This window comes from Symphalangus syndactylus, chromosome 3 (assembly GCF_028878055.3).
Source record: "Symphalangus syndactylus isolate Jambi chromosome 3, NHGRI_mSymSyn1-v2.1_pri, whole genome shotgun sequence".
In the NCBI taxonomy this organism is placed as follows: domain Eukaryota; kingdom Metazoa; phylum Chordata; class Mammalia; order Primates; family Hylobatidae; genus Symphalangus; species Symphalangus syndactylus.
The window spans coordinates 10,062,569-10,082,767 of NC_072425.2; the positions used below are offsets into that span (position 1 = coordinate 10,062,569).

Here is a 20,199-nt window from a genome sequence, read left to right on the forward strand (position 1 = left end):
AAAAAAAAAAAAAAGAAAAAGAGAGGGGCAGGGTGAGGCCACGTGGCTAGCTCGCAGGAAAACCTGCACTTCTCAGCTCCAAAAAGTATTTCGAAACACACAGCCTCCCAGAGGCATGGACGGCAGGCAGCCAGGGCTCTGGAGAGAAGCCGTGGAGCACAGCGGGAATCACGCCTGGTTTGGAGAGTCCGGGGCTCCAGGAGTGCTGGGAGTCCCCGGCTGCAGCCTGGTCACCCACAGGCCCTTCTGGAGGACGGGTGTGCAGACAGAGCCAGGATGGGTATGGGCTGGGGGCACCTGGAAAAAGGCATCCAGGGGAGACCTGGTCCCCGCAGTCAAGGAAACCCCAGCAGAGAACAGGGTGGGGCCATTTGAACAAAAAGCAGCAACTTAGGGTTGAACATGAGAAGTGCCAGGGTCTGGGGTCAGAGAGGGGCAGGAAAGATGGGGGCAAGAAGAAAGGGAAGCAGAAAAGACGGGGGCAGGATGGAGGAGGGCAGAAGGAAGGGGTAAGGAAGGAGGGGGAACAGGAAGGAGGGGGAAAAGGAAGGAAGGGGAAGGGAGGAGGGGGAACAGGAAGAAGTAAGGCAGAAAGGGGGGGGACAGAAAGGGGGTCAGGAAGGAGGGGGGACAAGAAGTAAGGGGGACAGGAAGAAGGAGGGAAGGCAGGAGGGGAAATAGGAGGGGGACAGGAAGGAGGGAGAATAAGAAGAAGGGGGAACAGGAAGGAGGAAGGAAGGAAGGAACGGGGACAAGAATCAGGAGAGACAGGAAGGAGGGAAGAAGGAAGTAGAGGGGACACGAAGAAGAGGGACAGGAAGGAGGGGGGACAGGAAGGAGGGGGAAGGAAGGAGGGGAACAGGAAGAAGAGAGTCAGGAAGGAGGGGGTAGGAAGGAAGAAGGGGGACAAGAAGAACGAGGCAGGAAGGAGGAGGGACAGGAAGAAGAGGGGCAGGAAGGAGGACAGGAAAGAGGGGGGACAGGAAGGATGGGGAAGGAAGGAAGGGGGATAGGAAGAAGGGAGGCAAGAGGAAGGGCAGACAGGAAGGAGGGAGGAAGGAAGAAGGGAGCAGGAAGAAGGGGGGAAGGAAGGAGGGGAACAGGAAGAAAGGAGGCAGGAAGGAGGGGGACAGGAAGGGGATGGAAAGGAGGGGGGCAGGAAGAAGGAGGGCAGGAAGGAGGGGGAAGGAAGGAGGGGGACAAGAAGGAGGGAGAAGGAGCCGGGACAGGAAGGAGGGGGACAGGAAGGCGGCCAGGGTAAAGGGGGTTCATTTCGTGTCAGGTACTCACAGACAGGCCCAGGAGCCCAGGCTGTAAGACGCAGGCCCAGCGCCACCCACTCGCGGGGAGCGCCAGGCAGTGGCTCTATGGGGCTGAAGAACAAGACGCTGAAAGGGGACATAGGAGATGTGACTGAAGAGCGGGGACTTGGATCAGGAGATGAAAGAAGCGGTCATGAGAATAAGGAGACAGGACCCAGGCAGAAGTCTGGTCTCCCATCTGGGAGCCCAAGGCCTGCCCCTCTTCACCTGAGTATGGGAACTCTTAACCCAGAAAGATCCAGGCCTGGGCTGAAGTCCTGCCCTGCCTGTTCCCAGCTGCGTGACTTTGGGCAGGTGGCTTTACCTCTCTGGCTCCTCCATCTCGGAGCCTTGGGTTTTCTGAACAAGCAGTGGCCACTGCACCAGTCCCCAGTGCCCCATCCAGCCTAGTGCTTGGGCCCCATGGGGTGCAGTTGTAGAACAGAGCAGCCCTTCCCAACTGCTGAATCTTCAAACAGACCGGAGGGTGCTGGCAGAAAAGTGATTCTGAGACGGATTTTCCATGTGCTCTGGGATCAAGACTCACTCATTAGCACACCTGGCTGGCAAGACACAGCCCCACACCCCAGGCGCACGGTCTATATGACAGCACCCAGGCCCTGCAAGTGGGGTGTCACCGGCCTGTCCACCTGGACCGTCTGCTTGGGTCTGGGGAAGAGCCAGGCAGCCTCCCCTAGACAGGGGAGAAACATAGCCAACCCGACCTCCGAGCTGATTCTGCAGGCCCACACAAGTTTCTTCCAGGCAGCTGATTCTGCAGGCCCACACAAGCTTCTTCCAGGCACCAAAGGGCTGACCGAGCAATTCATGCCCAGAGGCACATGGCCGTGGAAGGGAGAAGCCAGCTGTGGAAGCTCCCTTCCCGGCTTCCCATGTGGCTGCCCCCACAAGTGGTCCCCTCCCCCACCACTGCAGCCAACAAAGGGGCCGCTCTCCCAACACTGCACCCAACAAATGGGGCCCTACCACTGCATCCAACAGACGGCCCCTCCCCCGCCACTGCACCCAACAGATGGGGCCCCTCCCCCACCACTGCACCCAACAGACGGGGCCCCTCCCCTACCACTGCACCCAACAGACGGGGCCCCTCCCCTACCACTGCACCCAACAGACGGCCCCTCCCCCGCCACTGCACCTAACAGATGGGGCCCCTCCCCCACCACTGCACCCAACAGACGGGGCCCCTCCCCCACCACTGCACCCAACAGACGGGGCCCCTCCCCTACCACTGCAGCCAACAAATGGGCCCCTCCCCCGCCACTGCACCCAACAGACGGGGCCCCTCCCCCACCACTGCACCCAACAGACGGGGCCCCTCCCCTACCACTGCAGCCAACAAATGGGCCCCTCCCCCAACACTGCACCCAACAGACGGGGCCCCTCCCCCACCACTGCAGCCAACAAATGGGGCACCTCGATGGGGAGCAGGCTTGGGTCCTGGCTCCCCTACCTGCCCGCTGAGCTTGCAGACTCTTCACACCCCTTTCAATGAGATAGGGTTAATGGCACTGACGGCGATGCTATGAAAATACTGCACAATCACTATAAGTACAATCATCATCGTCATAACAGCCACCATCCCAGGCGTGGGCAGGAGAGCCTCCCAGCACACAGCGGCGCACCTGCCACCACGCTGAGTGACCACGGGGCTGGCCACACCGGCTTTGCCTCCTTTCATCCGCACCACAAGCCTAACATCCCCACTTTCCAGCTGAGGAAACTGAGGTTCAGGCTGGCTCAAAGCCGTGGGAAGGATGGGCGGAGGGCTGGGGCTTGGCTGTGGCTCCCTCAGATGCCCCCTTGGCCACGGTGCTGAAGAAGGACATCACATTCGTGGGCCCCCTCGCCCATCAGCCGCTTGATGGCAGCTCCTCCGCTCAGGTGGGCGGCTCCCCCAGCCAATGGGCCCTCCCACAGGGGACACCTTGCTCCCCCTCCACCGCAGCCCTGCATGCCCTGGGCACTCCCCTCCAGAGACCCTCCAGCATCATGGGTCCCTTCCCGGAGCCCCTCGGTGCCATCTTCTGGGAACTGTGGATCAGAATATCCACCGTCAGCCCAGCAAGATATCTTTGGATAAGGCCGGCTCCCAAGATGACATCATTCCTGTCTGGGCTGGGAGATGGGTCTGTGGCTCACATGTTCCATGGAAGAAACCTGAAGCCCAAACCTCGGGCACAGCAGCAGGAGGGGCCAGGCCCCACAGCACATGGGAAGAGGCAGGTCCTGCCCAACTCGGTGGGGTCTCTGGACCCCTCCTTGCTGGGTGCCACACAGATCACCAGCAGGGTCACTGACACCTGCCAGGCGGGTCACCAGTCACCTGCAGCAGGAAGGAGTCCAGGCCTCACTCGCTCACCACTCAGGCCTCCCTAGACCAGAACTGAAAATGAGAATGCACCCCAATACCAAACTGTACCCTAATACCACACTGCACACTGGCTCCAGTCAGCCAGGCAGCTGCCTACTGCACCAGGGAGATGCCCGCAGGGCTTGGCCAACCGCCCACTAGCCAGGAGTAGCCCCCCAGCCCCTCCTCAGCCAGGCACAGCTCAGCAGCCCACCCGGAAGCCTCAGCTAGAGGCCCCAAATATGCATGCCCAGAGGCTCACTTTTAAGCACATGTGCTCTGTGGGAATTTAAGAGAGGAAAAACCCCTTTTCCATGCTGGTGTAGGGAAGTGGCTGAATGATGGCCCCGAGGGATGTGTCCAGGTCGGAACTCCCAGAATCTAGATCCACAGGTGACCTTGTCCAGAAATAAGATCACTGCAGATGGAGTGAAGGATCTGGAAATGAGAACATCCTAGATTAGGGTGGGCCCTAAATCCAACGACAAGTATCCTTGTGGGCCACACAGAGGAGAGACAAAGGGGGAAGAGAGAGGCTGTGTAAAGACGGAGGCAGAGGCTGGGGTGACACGGCTACAAGCCAAGGAGTGTCTGGGGCCACCTGGAGCTGGAAGTGGCAGGCAGGGTCCCCCACTAGAACCTTCAGAGGGAGCACGGCCCCATCCACACCTCGATCTTGGAATTCTGGCCCAGAGCTGGGAGAGGATAAATTTCTGCTGTTTTGCCACCGGGCTGTGACAATTGGTGGCAGCAGTCCCAGGAGATCATGCAGAGTGCAATGTCCTTGTCCCTTCCAGAGGCAAGAGGAGGTCTCAGCAAAGTGGACAGAGCTGAAGACATGACAAGGGGCCTCTGCCCTTCACCCGCTGGTGTTCCGCTGCCAGGGGCTGCCTCAGCACTGCCAGGGTGGGGTCTTGGCTGCCACACAGGTGGCCTGAGACAGCGGAGGTGGCTCCTACAGAAAGCACCAGTGGACGCTAAGGAGACAGCAGGGCTGGGTAGATGCGGGTCTTGGACCAAGGACCTAGACGGGTGACAGTGTCCTGTGTCAGTGAAGGTGCACCAGAGCCCCCCAGGGAGTTGCTCCGAGCTGCAATGGCAGGCGCACTGGCCAGGCAGCAGCAGGGACTTGGGCCAGGACTCGGGAGGGGCAGGCACACACTGCCTCCAAGAAGCCCTAGCAGAGGGACACCTGGCCTATCCACGCCACGTGGCCAGTGAGGATGGAGGCACGGAGACAACACAGCAGGGTGCCTGGGGCTGCCCGAGGCGGTGGAGTGCCCTGCCCTGCCCAGGTGCACACATCACATCCATCTGGTGTCCCAAGTCAGAGTTGGCCCAGCCAGCCCCCCAAATGTGCACCTCTGGGCGGCTTCCAAGGCAGGGAAAGCCCTCCCTCCCCGGACACCTCCCCAGTCCTCTCACAGGGGAACGCAGCTCATCAAGCGGAGGCTGAGCAGCAGGGCCCAGGGAAGGTCCGGCAAGGTGGGCTTTCCCAGCCCCGCAGCCCTCCCCCCACCAGGAGGAAAGGTCCTCAGCAGAGTCCCCTCATGTCCCGGAGCCACCAGCCGCACACAGCTCAGCTCCCAGTCTCGCCCGCCTGCGTGCCAGGAAGTCTGCTCATCTTCACGGCTGCGCTTCCCTCCCCTGGGGCTTCCCTGGCTGCCCAGTGATGGGCTACGGGCTCTGGAGCCCTGCCAGGCCCGAGCCTGAGTCCTACCTGCTGTGTCCCACAGGCAGCCCAGGGAGCCGTCAGCAAGCCAGTGAGCAACAAGGTAGTTCTGGAAGGATCCAGAGGCTCCAAGAGCCCCAGCCTGGGAAGTTACAGCAAACGTGGACCTGGGCCTCTAACAAAGCCCTTGCTCTCCCCTTCGAGGCCCTGACATGGAAGGGCCTGACGCCCTGGGGGATGTTCCCACACGCAGGAATCCCGGGGCGCCTCCGTGGATGGCTGAGAAAGGCTCCCTCAGCACAGGCCCCACTCCTGCCTCGGGGAGAGTGAAATTCCAGGAAGAACATGTCAGTGGAAAAGCTAGGCCCCTGGAAAAAGGGAATCAGGGATTAGGTAAACCGCTTGGTGTTTTTCAAAGGCTGAAATGAAGGCAGACAGATGGAGGACCGTTAGAGCTTGGAGCCGACGCCATCACTTTCCCGCCAGCACCCAGGAGTTTTGCAGGGAGAGCTGGAGTTTATAGTCTGTTTGGTCTTGTTGCCCCTTGAAACCTTCAACAGCTTAAAAGCACATTTGGCTCCTGGCCCAGAACTCGCTGGCCGGCCATCCCCCGGGACACTTCTCATCCCCTCCACGGCCCCCCTCCTGGTCATAGCTCGCCCACAGAGGAGGGGCCTTCCACGGCAGGCCTCAAGGCAGAGGCACCCCAGGCCCCCTCTTAGTCCCGCCTCCCAGCCTCCCTGACGTGGATCACTTGGCCGGCTCAGGGCCCATGGATGAGGTGAGACTCTAGAGGGGTGCATGGAGCCCTCCAGATCAGCAGCCAGGCAGCCCCGTGCTGCCCACCCCAGGCTGGGGAAGGTGCTGGGACAGGCGCTAGGAGGGTCCAGGTCACCTGTCACACACAGGAGGGACACTCTTGGGCCCTCTGCCCTTGCTAACAGCTTATGCTGGCTCTTCCTGGAAGGTTCCAGGGTTTCACAGACCCCATGGGCCAGGGGACTCCAGGGTCCTCAGGTCCTGTGCAGGGAGGGCTATGAGAAGAGAATGCCAGGCGGGGGCCCACAGTGCTGTCAGGCCAGCCTGAGTCCAGTCTCCTGCCTCTGGTCCCTGGGATCCCTTCCAGGCTGGGGACAGTTGTGTCATGATTTCTGAGGTCCCAATCTGCTGTCATTTTGCTGAGTGACCTTAGGCAAGTGACTCAACCTCCCTGATGCTGGCTTCCCAAGCTGTGAAGTGGCAGCAAGACTCTCTTCTTCCAGGGCACAGTGGGGGTGGGCCCTGGCTGCTCTCCCATCCACCTTCTCCTTGCCTGTGAAGATGACTCACACATCCCCACCTTCTGCAGGATGCCCCACACTCTCCCTGGCCACTGAGGCCCTGTTTCCGAAAACACAAAGCTCATTCCTGACTATGCCCTAGATAAAAAGACTTTCCTGCACTGGGGGGGCCCGGCCCCTCTGCCTTCCCCTTCCTGCACAGTGGTCCTGGGCCTGCCCAGCACCTCCGGAAACCTGGGGGTTGGGGAGCAATGCCCTGAGTCCTCCTCTGACACCAGTGCTGGCCCCAGGGCACCAGCACATCCAGAAGGGACAAGACTTGGGATGAGAACTTCCCAGGACAATGAACTTCCCAGGCAGCTCCGGCATACTTGCCCTGGGAACAGGCAGCATGAGAGGGCTTGGCCATCCCACCCCATCCTAGGAGACAGAGCCCATGCCAGGGGGAATCTCCCGCCAGCTCCACAGGGGGACTCTGCCGGGGGAGGAGGACAGGGGCCTTGCTGAGGGGCTGCTGTGATGGCAGGTGCAGGTACGGGCAGGAGGCACCCCGGAGCACTCGCCCTAGCTGGGGCTGGCGGGACCCTCAGCCAGTTCTTTCCCCATGGGCTTCTCGGCGGCTCCATCCTCCTGAAGGCTCAGCGGTCTCATCTTTACGACAGGACTCACAGCATCGAATTCATAAGGGGAGTCCAGAAAAGCTGAGAAAAGGGACAGCTCATGACAGTGCCACTGTGGATGGCGGGCCACCTCTGGCCCATCGTCACTGGCAGATGACCACTGACAATGGGCCAGAGAGCAGCTCTCACCGCCAAAGACCCAGGACAAGGTGGTTCCCTGCGGCCCTTGGAGGTACTCGCATCTAACACAGATTTGATCTCACCAAGCCAAAATCCAACAGCGTTGGCCCTATCGCCCCATTTTACAGATGAGGACACGGGGCTCCAGGTCACCAGCAAGGAAGGAAGTCCAAGGCTGGGGGGACCTGCCAGCAGAATGCCCTCCATGCCCATCACTTCCTCCGTGCGTGGCTCTGCGAGGGACAGCAGTGTCCCACCTCCCCTGCGTGGCAAGGCTGCCCCACTAGAACCAGACTCAGGGGCTGGGAGGCAGTGAGGGCCTGGTCTGCAGGCGCAGGGGGCTGCTGACACGGCCAAGGCCACACACTCAGGCTCCGTGTCTGTACCCAGGAGGCTGCAGGCACAGCACCAGCCGTTAACACTGGCCTTGCGCTGCAGGAGACACATGTGTCTTGGCCCTGAGGGTCTCTATCTCCCTCTGTCCCTCAAGGGTGCATCACTTTGGACAAAGGGGGCCTCTGTGGGGCCACAGACACCCCAGGAAAAACCCCAGTCCCTGTTTAAATGAACTCTCTTAGAGTTTGGTGAATCCTTGTTTGGTACAACTCTAAACACAGAACAGATTGGCTTGAATGAGTGGAAGTTGTCCTTCCAGGAGAAGATTGGGGCTGCTGGAGGAATATGTCTCAACAGTGCCAGCCCCTTGTCTTTAGAGGCTTCTAGAGCAGCCAAGCGGCTGAGATGGGAGGTGTCGTTACGCGGAGCCCGCTGGAAAGCAGAGATAAATCACTTTTACTTCAAAAGAAATAGAAATTCTCTTCCACTTGCAATGAGACAAAAGGTGGCTGGGACTCTGAGGCCAACTCACCGAACTTCCTCTTCACACTGTTAGGGAAAAAGAAAAAGAAAAGATGCTTGGGGCAGCTGAAGGCATCGCTCATCCTGCTGGACTTCATTAAGAAAGACAGGTCCAATTTTCCAACGTGAGCACAGCTAACAGCCAGGAAACTCTGGGGCTAGGAAAACACCTCCTCCAGACCATTAACAACTTGCGGTCAATAAAAACCTCTCGTTCCTGGCAGCCACTCTGGCTCAAATCGAATTCTACTACAGGAAAAAATGGCTCACCAGAAACACAGAATTCGGAACCTATCTGTGACCTACTGTTTCGACCAGAAGCCTGCCAGGCGCCAGCTGCAGAGTGAGACCTGCACCGTTCCCCGGAAGAACAGGCCGGGGTAAGAAAACAGCCCCCTCCATTCAAGAGCCATTTCCTTATGAAAACTGCACGTTACCTTCATCCTTTGGTAATAAAGTAGGTAAACTATGGCATGTTTGCTGTCGGCCACTCATAGGCATTTTTCATGGATTAATTCTCATGGTGCCTCACACACACACAAAACTGTGGTGAGTACTATTATTGTCATTTTACAGACGGGGAAACTGAGTCTTGGAGAGGTCAGACAACTCACCCGAGATCTCACCACTGGGAAACAGTGGAGCCAGGATGCAAACCCAGCCCTGAACACGGATTTCTAGTGCTTCCCTGGGGCAAGTGACTCTTCACATACGTCTGCTTTGGGGAAAACAGCTTTTCCTGCTCGGTTTGAATATCAACGAAGCACTATTTGTTTTAGGATCCTAATTTTTTAAAGGTAAAATAAAGCTTTTTCCTGAATCTTTACAGCAGAACACACTAGAAATTACAAAGATTTGACACAGCACAAAAAAGCGACTGCATGACAAACATTAAAACCCTGAGGCCGGGCGCGGTGGCTCCCACCTGCAATCCCAGCACTGTGGGAGGCCGAGGCAGGCAGATCACGAGGTCAGGAGATCAAGACCATCCTGGTTAACACGGTGAAACCCCGTCTCTACTAAAAATAAAAAAAAAAAAAAAAAAAAAAAAAAATTAGCCAGGTGTGGTGGTGGGCGCTTGTAGTTCCAGCTACTTGGGAGGCTGAGGCAGGAGAATGGCGTGAACTCAGGAGGCGGAGCTTGCAGTGAGCCGAGATCACGCCACTGCACTCCAGCCTGGGCGACAGAGCGAGACTCCGTCTCCAAAAAAAAAAAAAAAAAAAAAGCCCCAAGGCCACCGTGTGGCCTCCCATCCAGAGGCAGGGCCTCGACCCACAGAACAACAGGCAGTGGTGGGGGCGGCTCCGGCAGGTGCCCAGGCCAAGCCCAGAACCTCCCCTGCAGCCGTGCAGGTGGCCTTACTATGACCCATGTTTTACAAATGAGTCTCAAAGCTCATCAATCTCACCTGCTTTGCCTAGATCCTCCCACCAGCAAGAGGCAAAACCAGCACTCGATCCCAGCCTGTGTGACTCCAAGGCAGCTTTTAACCCCAGCTCCCCAGAAGAGCCCAGAAGCTGCCTCCTGCCTGGCTGAGGACGGCTCCTGCGCCTGCAGTTCCTTCCAGGCGCCTAGGCAGGTCTGGTCAGAAATGTGCCTGGAGGGTGTGTCTCAATAATTTGCAAAATCTGGCTGTGCCGGCAGGAACCAAGCACCCGCCCTACTGTACCGAAGCCCCAGGCTACAGCTTCCTGGAAACTGACCCAGAGCCAGCTGCAGGTTCAGCAGAATCTCCACCACCTTCACACTTCCTCCCGGCCTTCTAACAGGCCCATCTTGTTCCGCAGAACGTGGCTGCTCTGATCATTCCTCTGCTGTCTGCACTGGGCCACGCGGCTGTGTCCTGCCTTTCTGTCTGCCTTGACACTGGATTAATATCCAGAACAACTGAATTTGACACTAAGCCAGGGCTTCCTATAAGGGAGGCAGTGTGCTGCTGTGTCACTGCATTCAACCTCATGGAACCTTTGCCACAGCTCATGAAGCAGCCACACTGTGATCCCATTTTACAGACGGAGACGCTAAGACAGAGAAATAGCAGAGCAGCTTGCCCGAGGCCCAAATCCAACACTCGATAGAGCTGGGAGTCCAGCCCAGGTGGGCTTGCCCCGAGGCCAGCACTCTGCTGAATGTCCAGTTCACAGCGATACTACGTGGTCCCCAGCATGATTTTCTAGAAAGGTGAGACTTTCAGAATTGCCCTCTTCTCACATGCTCAAAGCCCCAGGGCCAGTTCAACTGTGCCCGGCCCCACGAGCAGACATCGCTACCTTTAACACAGAAATGAACTCAGTACGTGTGATGTCTCCTTAGCGTGCCCTTGGCAGAGCACCAAGATTGAGTCAACACGGTGTCTGGTTTGGTGACCCAGAGTCACCGAGAAGAAACATGGCCCTGGGGACCCCACCTCAGCCATGAAACAGGGGCAGCTGGATGCAGAACCGATGTGTAGACACAGCCAGGAGCTCATGGCAGCGCTCGGGGATTTAGGGAGGAGACACTGCCCTAACTTGTCCCATCTCTGCAGCCCTGGAGGAGGAAATCCCAGAGCCAGGATGGCCCTTGGAGACCATTTAAGCCAGTGGCTTTCAAACAGGTTTCAGCCACAGAGTCCTGGGTGCAAAAGCAAATCTTCTGCAAAACCCAACTTACAGAAATGACAAAGAAGCCCAGTGGAGGGGTCCTGGCTGCCGCCTAACCCAAGCCGCAGGGGCAACGGTCACTGCAGTGCCCTTGGGAAGGGCAGAATCCAGGACCCTGTGCAGGCTGTCGCCCCAGCAACCCCAGGAGGCAGGGCCCTGGAACCTCTACAGGCTCCTGGTGACTCCAAGGCCCCCACCCAGGGCAGTGGGGGATCACTGGTCACCTGCAGAGGCTCTCAACCTGTTTCTTGGCAGTGGGGTGGGGCATTCTCCTGCTCTCTCACGCAGAACCCCAACCTATGAAGGGCTCCATGGGCTGAAGTGAGGGTCTCAGAGCCCACTCAGCTCAGGCCCCAACTCCCAAGCCTCTGAGGCATTCCCCAGGAAAGCAAAGCCCCTGGCTGGACACAGCTAGACTCTGGAGTGAGGCCAGCCTGAGTTGGGTCGGCACAGGTCTTCCTGACACATCCACACAGTGGCCCAGCTCTGCCCTTCAAGCTCACCCAGAGGACAGCTGCCCCTGTCCCAGGATGGCTTCGGATACAGAGGGCAGGAGGGTGCAGGTTTCCAGGAGCCTCAGCACGAGGCTGGATAAAGCCCCGTCCTTTCCAAGCCAGCATCCAGGAGACTCACGTACTGGGCCCTTGGGACAAGGGCGGCCACTGCCATCCCCACATGGCCTACAGGCAACAGCAGCTCTGGCCCCTCCATTTCCAAAAGCCACAAACATCTCTTAGGATGGCAGCAGAGGCTCCTGACCAACAGAGACCGTGACCACAGTGGACCACCAGCCGCTCCCTGCCCGAGGAGCCACCTCCAACAGCAGTCACAGTGGCTCCATAGCAGGAGTGCCCTGGGTGGGCACGAGGGGCGGTCTGCCCTCCTGCTCACCTCAAACACCTCCTCATCCAGGATCCGGGTGCCAAACACGATGATGCCATTGACGTCGATCACGGGGTGGTTGCTGCGGTCAAGAAATTTGGTGGTCTTCTTTTTACAGTCGAGGATCAAGGTGACATTTTTCTTGTGGACGCTGAGAGCAATTCTGTGCCACCTGCAAAGAAACAGATGGTGAAGACAGGGCTTGGATCACAGATGCCAGCTCAAGCGATTTTGCTGCAAATTCCTCGAGACACAGGACGAAGGCCCACTTTCTGCACGATTGTGGTGGGGCGGAGCAGATCAAGGCCCAGCCTCTGGAATCAGACAAGCTAGGGCAACGCCCCGTGCCATGAGATCTACTCATTCCCCAGAATCCTCATCCCTCAGACAAGGACGGCTGTCTGAACCCTGGAAGCCCAGCCAGGAGCCCAAGTGAAAGTGGGAAGGGGGAGTGCGCAGCGCTCGGCACCGGCTCAGGAGCCGGGAGCACGGTCCCTGCGGTGCAGTCACAGCCATCGGGAGAAGGGCAGGGCGGCAGCCGTTGTATTTTGCTGTGTGCATGAGAGCACTCGTCATGTGCCCTCTGAACCCCGATGGCAAACTGCAGGCAGCCAGAGAAGACCGGGTGTGGATGGGAAATGGTGGAGGAGTGGATCTGTCTGAAAGTCTTAGCGAAGAATTCAGAAATCATGTATTGAAGGCCTTCGGAGATTGTCAGGCATGACCTCACACGTGATGACCATGAAGGAGGCAACTGACAACCCCTGGTGTTGAGGTCTGCACCCAACAGAGCGTGCTGGCACGACCCGCCTTTTCTCATGCTCACTCCCACTCCTAACACATCTGTGTCCTTGAAGGATACCTTAAATCCTTTCCGGAAAAGGTTGGGTATAACCTCACAATTTCCTGTGTCTCTTCTGACATAAACAGGCTGGAATTTGATGTGCTTTAGTGCACTTTTAAAAGGGGCAATGGAGGGCCAGGGAGGAGAAGCGACTCCCCAAAGCCACAGACGACGAATCAAGACCATAACCCAGGTTTCAGGACTCCAAGCCCAGCACCCTCTCCTCTGCTGCGGCATCTGTGGGAGTCTCAGTACCGGCTGCTGCACGTCCTCTACTGTGCCCCACATCTGCTCAGTGGTATGAGCTGGCCTGATCCCCCCTCCAGCAGGGGGACAGTTGCCCAGAAGTGCCCACTTACTTGCCATCTGACAGGTTGATGCCCCGGAAGAGGGGGTAGTCTTCTGGGCCAGGCTTCCCCGTGTGGTCCTCGTAGAGGAAGACGGGAGAGCGGCCGAGCTCCAGCCCAATCTGCTGGATACCCTGCTCGTTGTAGATGGAGACCAGGAAGGCCTGGCTGCCTTTCTTGGCTTTCACAGTTGTTAGGATGGAGAAGTCCTCGGGAAATGCAGACGCTGGAACAGAGCACAGAGGTGAGAAGGCAGTCGGGGAGCCCCCCAACCACACCCAGCCATGGCTCTCTGCAAACAAGCCAGCCCAGGGCCCCGGGAAGCTGTGCTGCCCGTCGTGGGGCACTGCCATCTGCTACACATCTGCCCCTTGATCAAACTGCTCCTGCAGCCCTTCCCTGCTACCACTTGGCCAAACCTGCCCCCTTCAAGACTCAGTGCAAATGCAAACTACTCCATGAAACACGACTGGTCCTTCCAGCTGGGAGCCCTCAACACCCCGTCCTCAGCTCCTACACCTCAACGCATCTGTGTGTCGACCCTCAGGAGAACCTCTCGGGCTGTGAGCTGCCTCTGGATGGAGGCTGCTTCTGAGGCGTCTTAGTACGCTCCATGGGGTCTCACCGCTCAGCATGCAAGGAAGGGAGGGAGGGAGGGAGATGGAGGGAGGAAGCAGAGAGAGGAAGGGAGAAGGGAAGCAACAGTCTCGAACCGCCACTAGAATTGTACTTTGTGACATTTCCTGGTGGAAATGTCACAAAACAGAGAAAAAGTGGAAATTAATCAAAAGAATGTAATCCAAATTTAAAATTAGAAAAAAAAAATATCCCTAGTATGTTAACAGGAGGAATCACCTCTTACAACACCCACCAGAAGCAATTTGAGGTCATTAAAAGGCAGACCCAGGCTGGCCTGGCCACGAGCACCTAAGCCCACTCCACATGTCTGCCCCTCGTCCGTGAGCACGACCGGGAGCCCCAGCCCCTCCTGTCCATCGATCCTGGTGGCAAAGGCGGCGATGCTCTCACCCTGGGCCACCTGCAGTTCTGCCAAGAGCCTGGGGCTGATGGAGGGCCTGCGGCTAATTGATGCCGGCGGACCAGCCGAAAGTGCTGGGCCTAAGGCTGTGGGCTCCTCAGAACCGGCCAGAAGGAGCGGCGTCCCAGCAGGGTGTCAACAGGGACATGCCAAGGAAGGGGGCCCAGGACCTGCTGCTGGAGCCGCCCCACAAGCAGCACCACTACGGAGGGCTGGGATCTGGTGGGTGGGCTTGAGCCATCGTGAATCCACTACCAGACCCACCCCTTCTTTAGAAGTGGGAACAAAGGTTAACCAGGTGGCCCAGAGGCCCCTGACCCCATAGGGCAGCAGAGTCTGGATCTGCGGCAGCAGCACCCGCATGGCGGCTATCCGTGAGCACCCTCTGCTGGCGAAATCCTGGCAAGGCAGGCAGCAGCCTCACCGCCTCTGCCCCTGGTCACTCCAGCACAGCTGCAGGTACCACACTGGGAAGAAGAGGACGCTGAAGGCCCCCTCATCCCACAGCATCCCGAGGCTTCCCAGGGGGAGGAGACTGCTGCCTGTCACAGCCTCTGCATCCTCTGTAAGGTGCTGCAGTGAGATCTCCAGAGGGTCTGCAAAATGAGAGGCCACTACTCCGGGCAAACCCTCCAAGGCCCCCACAGGACAACCTAGAGCCTGTGTGAGCGCTGGAAGCTGCCACAGCAGCAGGCTCATCCTGCAGTCACGAATCTCTCACTAAGGCATTGACAGGGAACGGGGCTGCCCAGCTGTGGCCAGGCACCCTGTGTTGACCAGCTCCAAGCCATGACTCAGCTGTTCCCACAGGAGACTGGGCCCCAGGTGGGCCTGGCCAAGGCCCCTGCCCCCAAAGCTGGGGACAGCCCCAGGTGGGGGTGATGACAGTAGGCGTGGCCATCTGGGAAAGGCAGGTTTCACAGAGGAACTGGCTCAGGACTCCCACGTCCAGACACAAGCCATCAGCTTTGTTTTTTTGTTTTTTTGTGGGGTTTTTTGTGGGTTTTTTTTGAGATAGAGTCTCGTTCCGTCGCCCAGGTTGGGGTGCAGTGGTGAGATCTCGGCTCACTGCAACCTCCGCCTCCCAGGTTCAAGCAATTCTCCTGCCTCAGCCTCCCAGGTAGCTGGGATTACAGGTCCACGCCACCACGCCTGATTAATTTTTGTAGTTTTGGTAGAGATGAGGTTTCACCACGTTGGTCAGGCTGGTCTTGAACTCCTGACCTCAGGTGATCAGCCTGCCTCGGCCTCCCAAAGCACTGGGATTATGGCTTTGCATCATCCTTCCACATGAGGGGATGTGGGCGGGGGACTCTGGAGATGACAGCCTTAGCTGGTCCCACCTATGGCAAGGGAGTGGCACCTGCCATGCCCATCTACCATGGGGACCCCAGATGGCAAGGCTGCCAGCAGGACCATGGCAGCCCCACGTGGTCCCTGGGAGTGCATGGGGCACTGAGGGCCAGGTGGGGTCTCACCTGAAGCACTCAGGTCCCCGTCCACACCCAGGGCAGATGGCACAGTCACCATCTGAGTCCACTCCCTGACTCTCATTGCAAAGGGCCACCTGGCTCCCATCCCCACCCCACCGCCACCCTGAGTGCCAGAGTCATTCTTCCATCTTAAAAGATCAAAGAACGAGTTGAGCACGCTCACGTCTCCGGCACGAGGCACCGCTAGGCCCAGGAACCCCCATCTCCTGCAGCTCATTAAAATGCCGTTTCGCAAGTTTTGAAATCTCTATGGTAACAAATTTTCTCAGCTCAGATAAAACCCGAAAGGATAAATTATGTTTAACATTAATCTCTCTCCTGGCAAAATAACAATGGATTTATTGTCACAGTGAGATGGCCCATTCGAGTCATGACATGAGCTGGGACGCTGACACTTTATAATCTACGCTGTCCGGGCACTCTGGGAGGAGGGAGTCGGCTGTCGAACACTTCATGTTTCATTTCTCCAAGAAAAGTCACAGTTGAGGGGTGGGCTCCGGACTCCCTCAGAGCTTTTCTTTCTTTTCTTTTCTTTCTTTTCTTCTCTTCTCTTCTCTTTTCTTTTCAGACGGAGTCTTGCTCTGTGCCCAGGCTGGAGTGCAGTCGCGTGATCTCGGCTCACTGCAAGCTCCGCCTCCTGGGTTCACGCCATTCTCCTGCCTCAGCCTCCCTAGTAGCTGGGACTACAGGCGCCCGCCACCACGCCTGGCTAATTTTTTGTGTATTTTTTAGTAGAGACAGGGTTTCACTGTGTTAGTCAGGATCGTCTCGATCTCCTGACCTCGTGATCTGCCTGCCTCGGCCTCCCAAAGTGCTGGGATTACAGGCGTGAGCCACCGCGCCCGGCCAGAGCTTTTCATTTTTACTTCTGCTGAAGTCCAAAGGCACTAGAGCACTTTAGATATGCAGTAGGAGTACAATAAATGCATTTGTGTTGAAACTGAATCATACTGAGCCAACAGTTATTAAGCACACTGATTGCTCACTACAGTGGATTATGTGATCAATAAACCGTGACTGGTCCCCTAATAAACAGTGATTGGTGCCAGGCTCTAGGGTGACACAGTCAAGGGACAGATATGGTCCCTGACCTCAGAAAGTGATACTCCCACGATACAAACAGAAATTATCAAACCAAACCAGTTAGTTAAATAATTGCAAGCTGGGCGAGGCGGCTCATGCCTGTAATCCCAGCACTTTGGGAGGCCAAGGCAGGAGAATCACTTGAGGTCAGGAGTTCCACACCAGCCTGGCCAACATGGTGAATCCCCCATCTCTGCCAAAAATATAAAAAAATTAGCCGGGTGTGGTGGCACACACCTGTAATCCCAACTACTCGGGGGGCTGAGGCAGGAGAATCGCTTGAACGTGGGAGGTAGAGGTTGCAGTGAGCCAAGATTACACCACTACACTCCAGACTGGGCGACAGAGTGAGACTCTGTCTCAATAATAATAACAATAATAATAAAAATAATAATTACAAATAATGCAGGGGGTAGTGGGGCAGGGTGGCAGAAAGAGGTCAGAGGACAGGAAATGAATGTGGGGTGTGGCTAACTTTGGACAGGGGGCCAGGAACCTGGGGGGTGGGTGAGGTTTCAGCTGGACCCCGGCAGCCCAGGAGGGGCTGGGCTGAGGGAAGCATGGCAGGCCCAGGGCAAAGGACTAGGGTCCAAGGGCACCGAGGCACCAAGGCAGAAGGCGCTTCACCAGCCGTCCTCAATCGTGACCAGAAGGGCTCTCAGTCCCAGACTGGGGTGGGACAGGTGAGGGGCCCCAGAGAGGAAGCTGCCATCTGGCAGCCCCTGCAGGGAGAACTTTGTTCTGGAACCTTCCGTCCTGGACCCAAACTTACTGCATTTGTCATGGCCACATTCCCTGAGCTGGACCAACCCATGCGGTCGAAGATGGAGTAAGGAAGAGACGGTCTCCAGTCACAAGGGGAGGCCTGTGCACGCACCCAGGTGGGAACTCCACATCTTATTTCATGGGAGCCCCCCTCCTCTCAGCCATGAGGGAACCCCTATCCTGCTCTATGGGGGTGCAGGGGAGTGGGGAGCATCTGCTCAGTGAGTAGAGGGTCTGCAAAGCCCCCAGGCTGAGGACACTACCCTCCCACCGCTGCCTCCATCTTCCCCTCACGTCGGCCTGCCCCTGCAGCCGGCACCCTGTTCTCAGCCGTCCCTGAGACGCTCATCCAGCACTCAGCGCAGTCCTGCAGAGGGTCCCGGGGCCCAGTGTGACTGGCTGCTCCCTCGCTCTCTGGCAGGAAGGCACTGGCGGGGGCAGCGAGGGGCAGCAGGACATTCTGCCCGAGGGAGGCTGATTCTGGAGCCCAGGCCCTGGGGTGCAGGACAGCCACAGGCGATGACAGGGTGTCGGCCAAGGGGCAGGGCGGTGTGGGCAGAGCCGTGGCTTCCACCCAACCCTGCCTGGGGTCCTGAGTAGGAGGCAAATCTCAGAGGCCTGGTCAGAAGAGGGGTACAGAGAAAAAGGAACATACAGAGGACAAAATGGCGAGGGCCCCACCCACAGCAGCAGAGCCGAGGAGGAGGCTGCGCGCTGATCCAGGAAGTGGGCTCGGGTGGGGCTGGTCCCTGAGTCAGGTGACCATGGGGGACACTGCCTCGCCTGGTCATCCTCACAGGGGACAGCTCAGATCTGGGTCATTACAAACAAGCAGTGCTGGGTTAACAAGGCAGGGAGTGCCCCATCCCAGCCCCTAGCGGGGACGTGGATCCCAGATCTCGGGCCACCTGGTGAGGAAGCCAGGCCCGCTGCCTTCAGGGTCTCAGGCCGCCTCACCATGTGGCGATGTGTGCGCTGCAGGCACAGGGGGCTGAGGCCTGGGACCCCACAGGGAAGGAAGTCCCAACCCTCCCTGCTTCACTGGCGGCCCCCACGTCACAGTCCTGGGCTTCAGTCCTTGCAGCCTCATCTCCCTGGTACCAGGACAACCCAGCACCCACGATGGGTCAGAATCTGTGGCTCGGGGTCGAGCTCCCTGGTCCAACAGATCCCAGAACCCAGATTGCTGGGTCCGAGCAAGACTAGAAAACCCTCTTCGAATGAGGAGGGAAATTCTAACCTCTGTCCTGCCCCTAAGTGCAGAAAATGCAAACAGGATTCTTCACCTGTACAGAAGGGAGGGCGGTGCCCCTGAGGAGGGCGGCCTAGGGAACCTCACTCTCCCAGGCCAGAGGAGGCCGGGCTCCATCTGTTCTGTTCATGGCTGTGTCTCCCCGGCACCCAGATCACTCTGCCAGTTCGTGCCCAGTGGGAGATACAGGACCAGGTGGTGCCCGTGTGGGTGGCGGGCAGAGGTCAACGCCTGTGCAGCCTGGGCAGGGACGGGCACTGCACCCAGGTGGAGGCTCCCAGTCACCTGCTGAGCTCAGTCTCCAAACCCCCACCCCCGTGACCCAGGGCCACTTGGCTGCTGGGTTGCCGAGGGGTGTGTGAGCTCTTCGGGGAATCTGGGGAGCCTGCTCAGGGATTTTGTCAGGGGATCGGATGCCGGGGAAACAGCTGCCTGGATGTGGGCTTCCCCTCTCGCCAAGAGATACTTGCAGATACTGTTTTTGCTCCACTCAGTTCCCCACAGCCCAGGCCTTGCCCTGGCCACCTGGGCTGCACCCTCTCTTCTTCCTCTGCAGCTGCCAGGCAGGTACGGGTCTCTAGAACCCCGCAGATGCTGCTGCTCCCTGAGACAGGGCATGGTGCAGCTCCGGCTCCCCTAGCGCTTAGGCTGACCCACACGAGTGGCTGACGCGAGGCCATGTTGGTCCCAAGCAAACGACCCTTTCCTATGTGTGGCCCCTACACACTGAGCACTTCTCAACAGAAAATCTGAAGTGAGCTTCTGAGTCCCTCCACTGAGGGGCCCACAGCCAACTGGGGTGGAGGGAGTCCGAGCAACAGAGGACAGGTGGCGATTTTGCTCGGAGGGCCGGGCGGAAGGGGCGAGGCGGGGTACGGCGTCAATTCAAAGGCAAATGACGTCCTATGACACTGGTCTCCAACAGTGTCCCTTGGGACCTCTGCAGGTCCCAACCCAACACTTTGGGACCCGCAGAAGGGACTCCGTAGACAGCCCTGCTTAAATACTGCCCAAGCAACCTCCAGCTTCATCTGCCATGAATGGGGCAATTGGCTTATATGGACCCACTCTACTCTGTAAGCTAATTCACAGAAGGCTCTGGAAGAGCAAGTGAAGCACTTTGGAAAACTGAGAAAAAACATGGACTTAAAAAAAAAAATCCCGCATACTATTCGGAAATTTACCCTAGATTATGTGTTGGTTTTTTTGTTTGTTTTGTTTTGTTTGAGACAGTCTCACTCTCTCTGTTGCCCAGGCTGGAGTGCAATGGCACGATCTCGGCTCACTGCTTCACTGTGTCACGGTAACCTCGCTTACCTAGCATCTGGTTAAAAGCCGGAAACAGACATGGAAACCAATTGATCTGTAGATAAGAGCCCTGCTCAGGGCTGGGGTCCCTGCTGAGAGAGGCACAGAGAGCCTGCTATGCAGAAACTGCTGGAAGGCCAAGCCATTTCTTTCTTTTCCTTCTTTTTTTTTTTTTTTTTTTTTTTTTTTTTTGACACAGTCTCACTCTCACCCAGGCTGGAGTGCAGTGGTGTGATCTCAGCTCACTGCAACCTCCGCCTCC

The 20,199-nt window shown here is 57.8% G+C and overlaps 1 protein-coding gene across 2 annotated transcripts in view; it reads right to left on the reverse strand.

Annotated features, from left to right (window-relative positions):
* Positions 1–20,199, reverse strand: part of COL5A1 (collagen type V alpha 1 chain) — a 210,114-nt gene that overhangs the window by 136,398 nt on the left and 53,517 nt on the right. For both annotated transcript variants that reach the window (XM_055270439.2, XM_055270438.2), the window contains exons 3-4: positions 13,010–13,223; positions 11,816–11,978 (exon numbers count right to left, since the gene is read on the reverse strand). In XM_055270439.2, the coding sequence (XP_055126414.1) occupies positions 11,816–11,978; positions 13,010–13,223 (377 nt within the window). The remainder of the gene's footprint in view (positions 1–11,815; positions 11,979–13,009; positions 13,224–20,199) is intronic.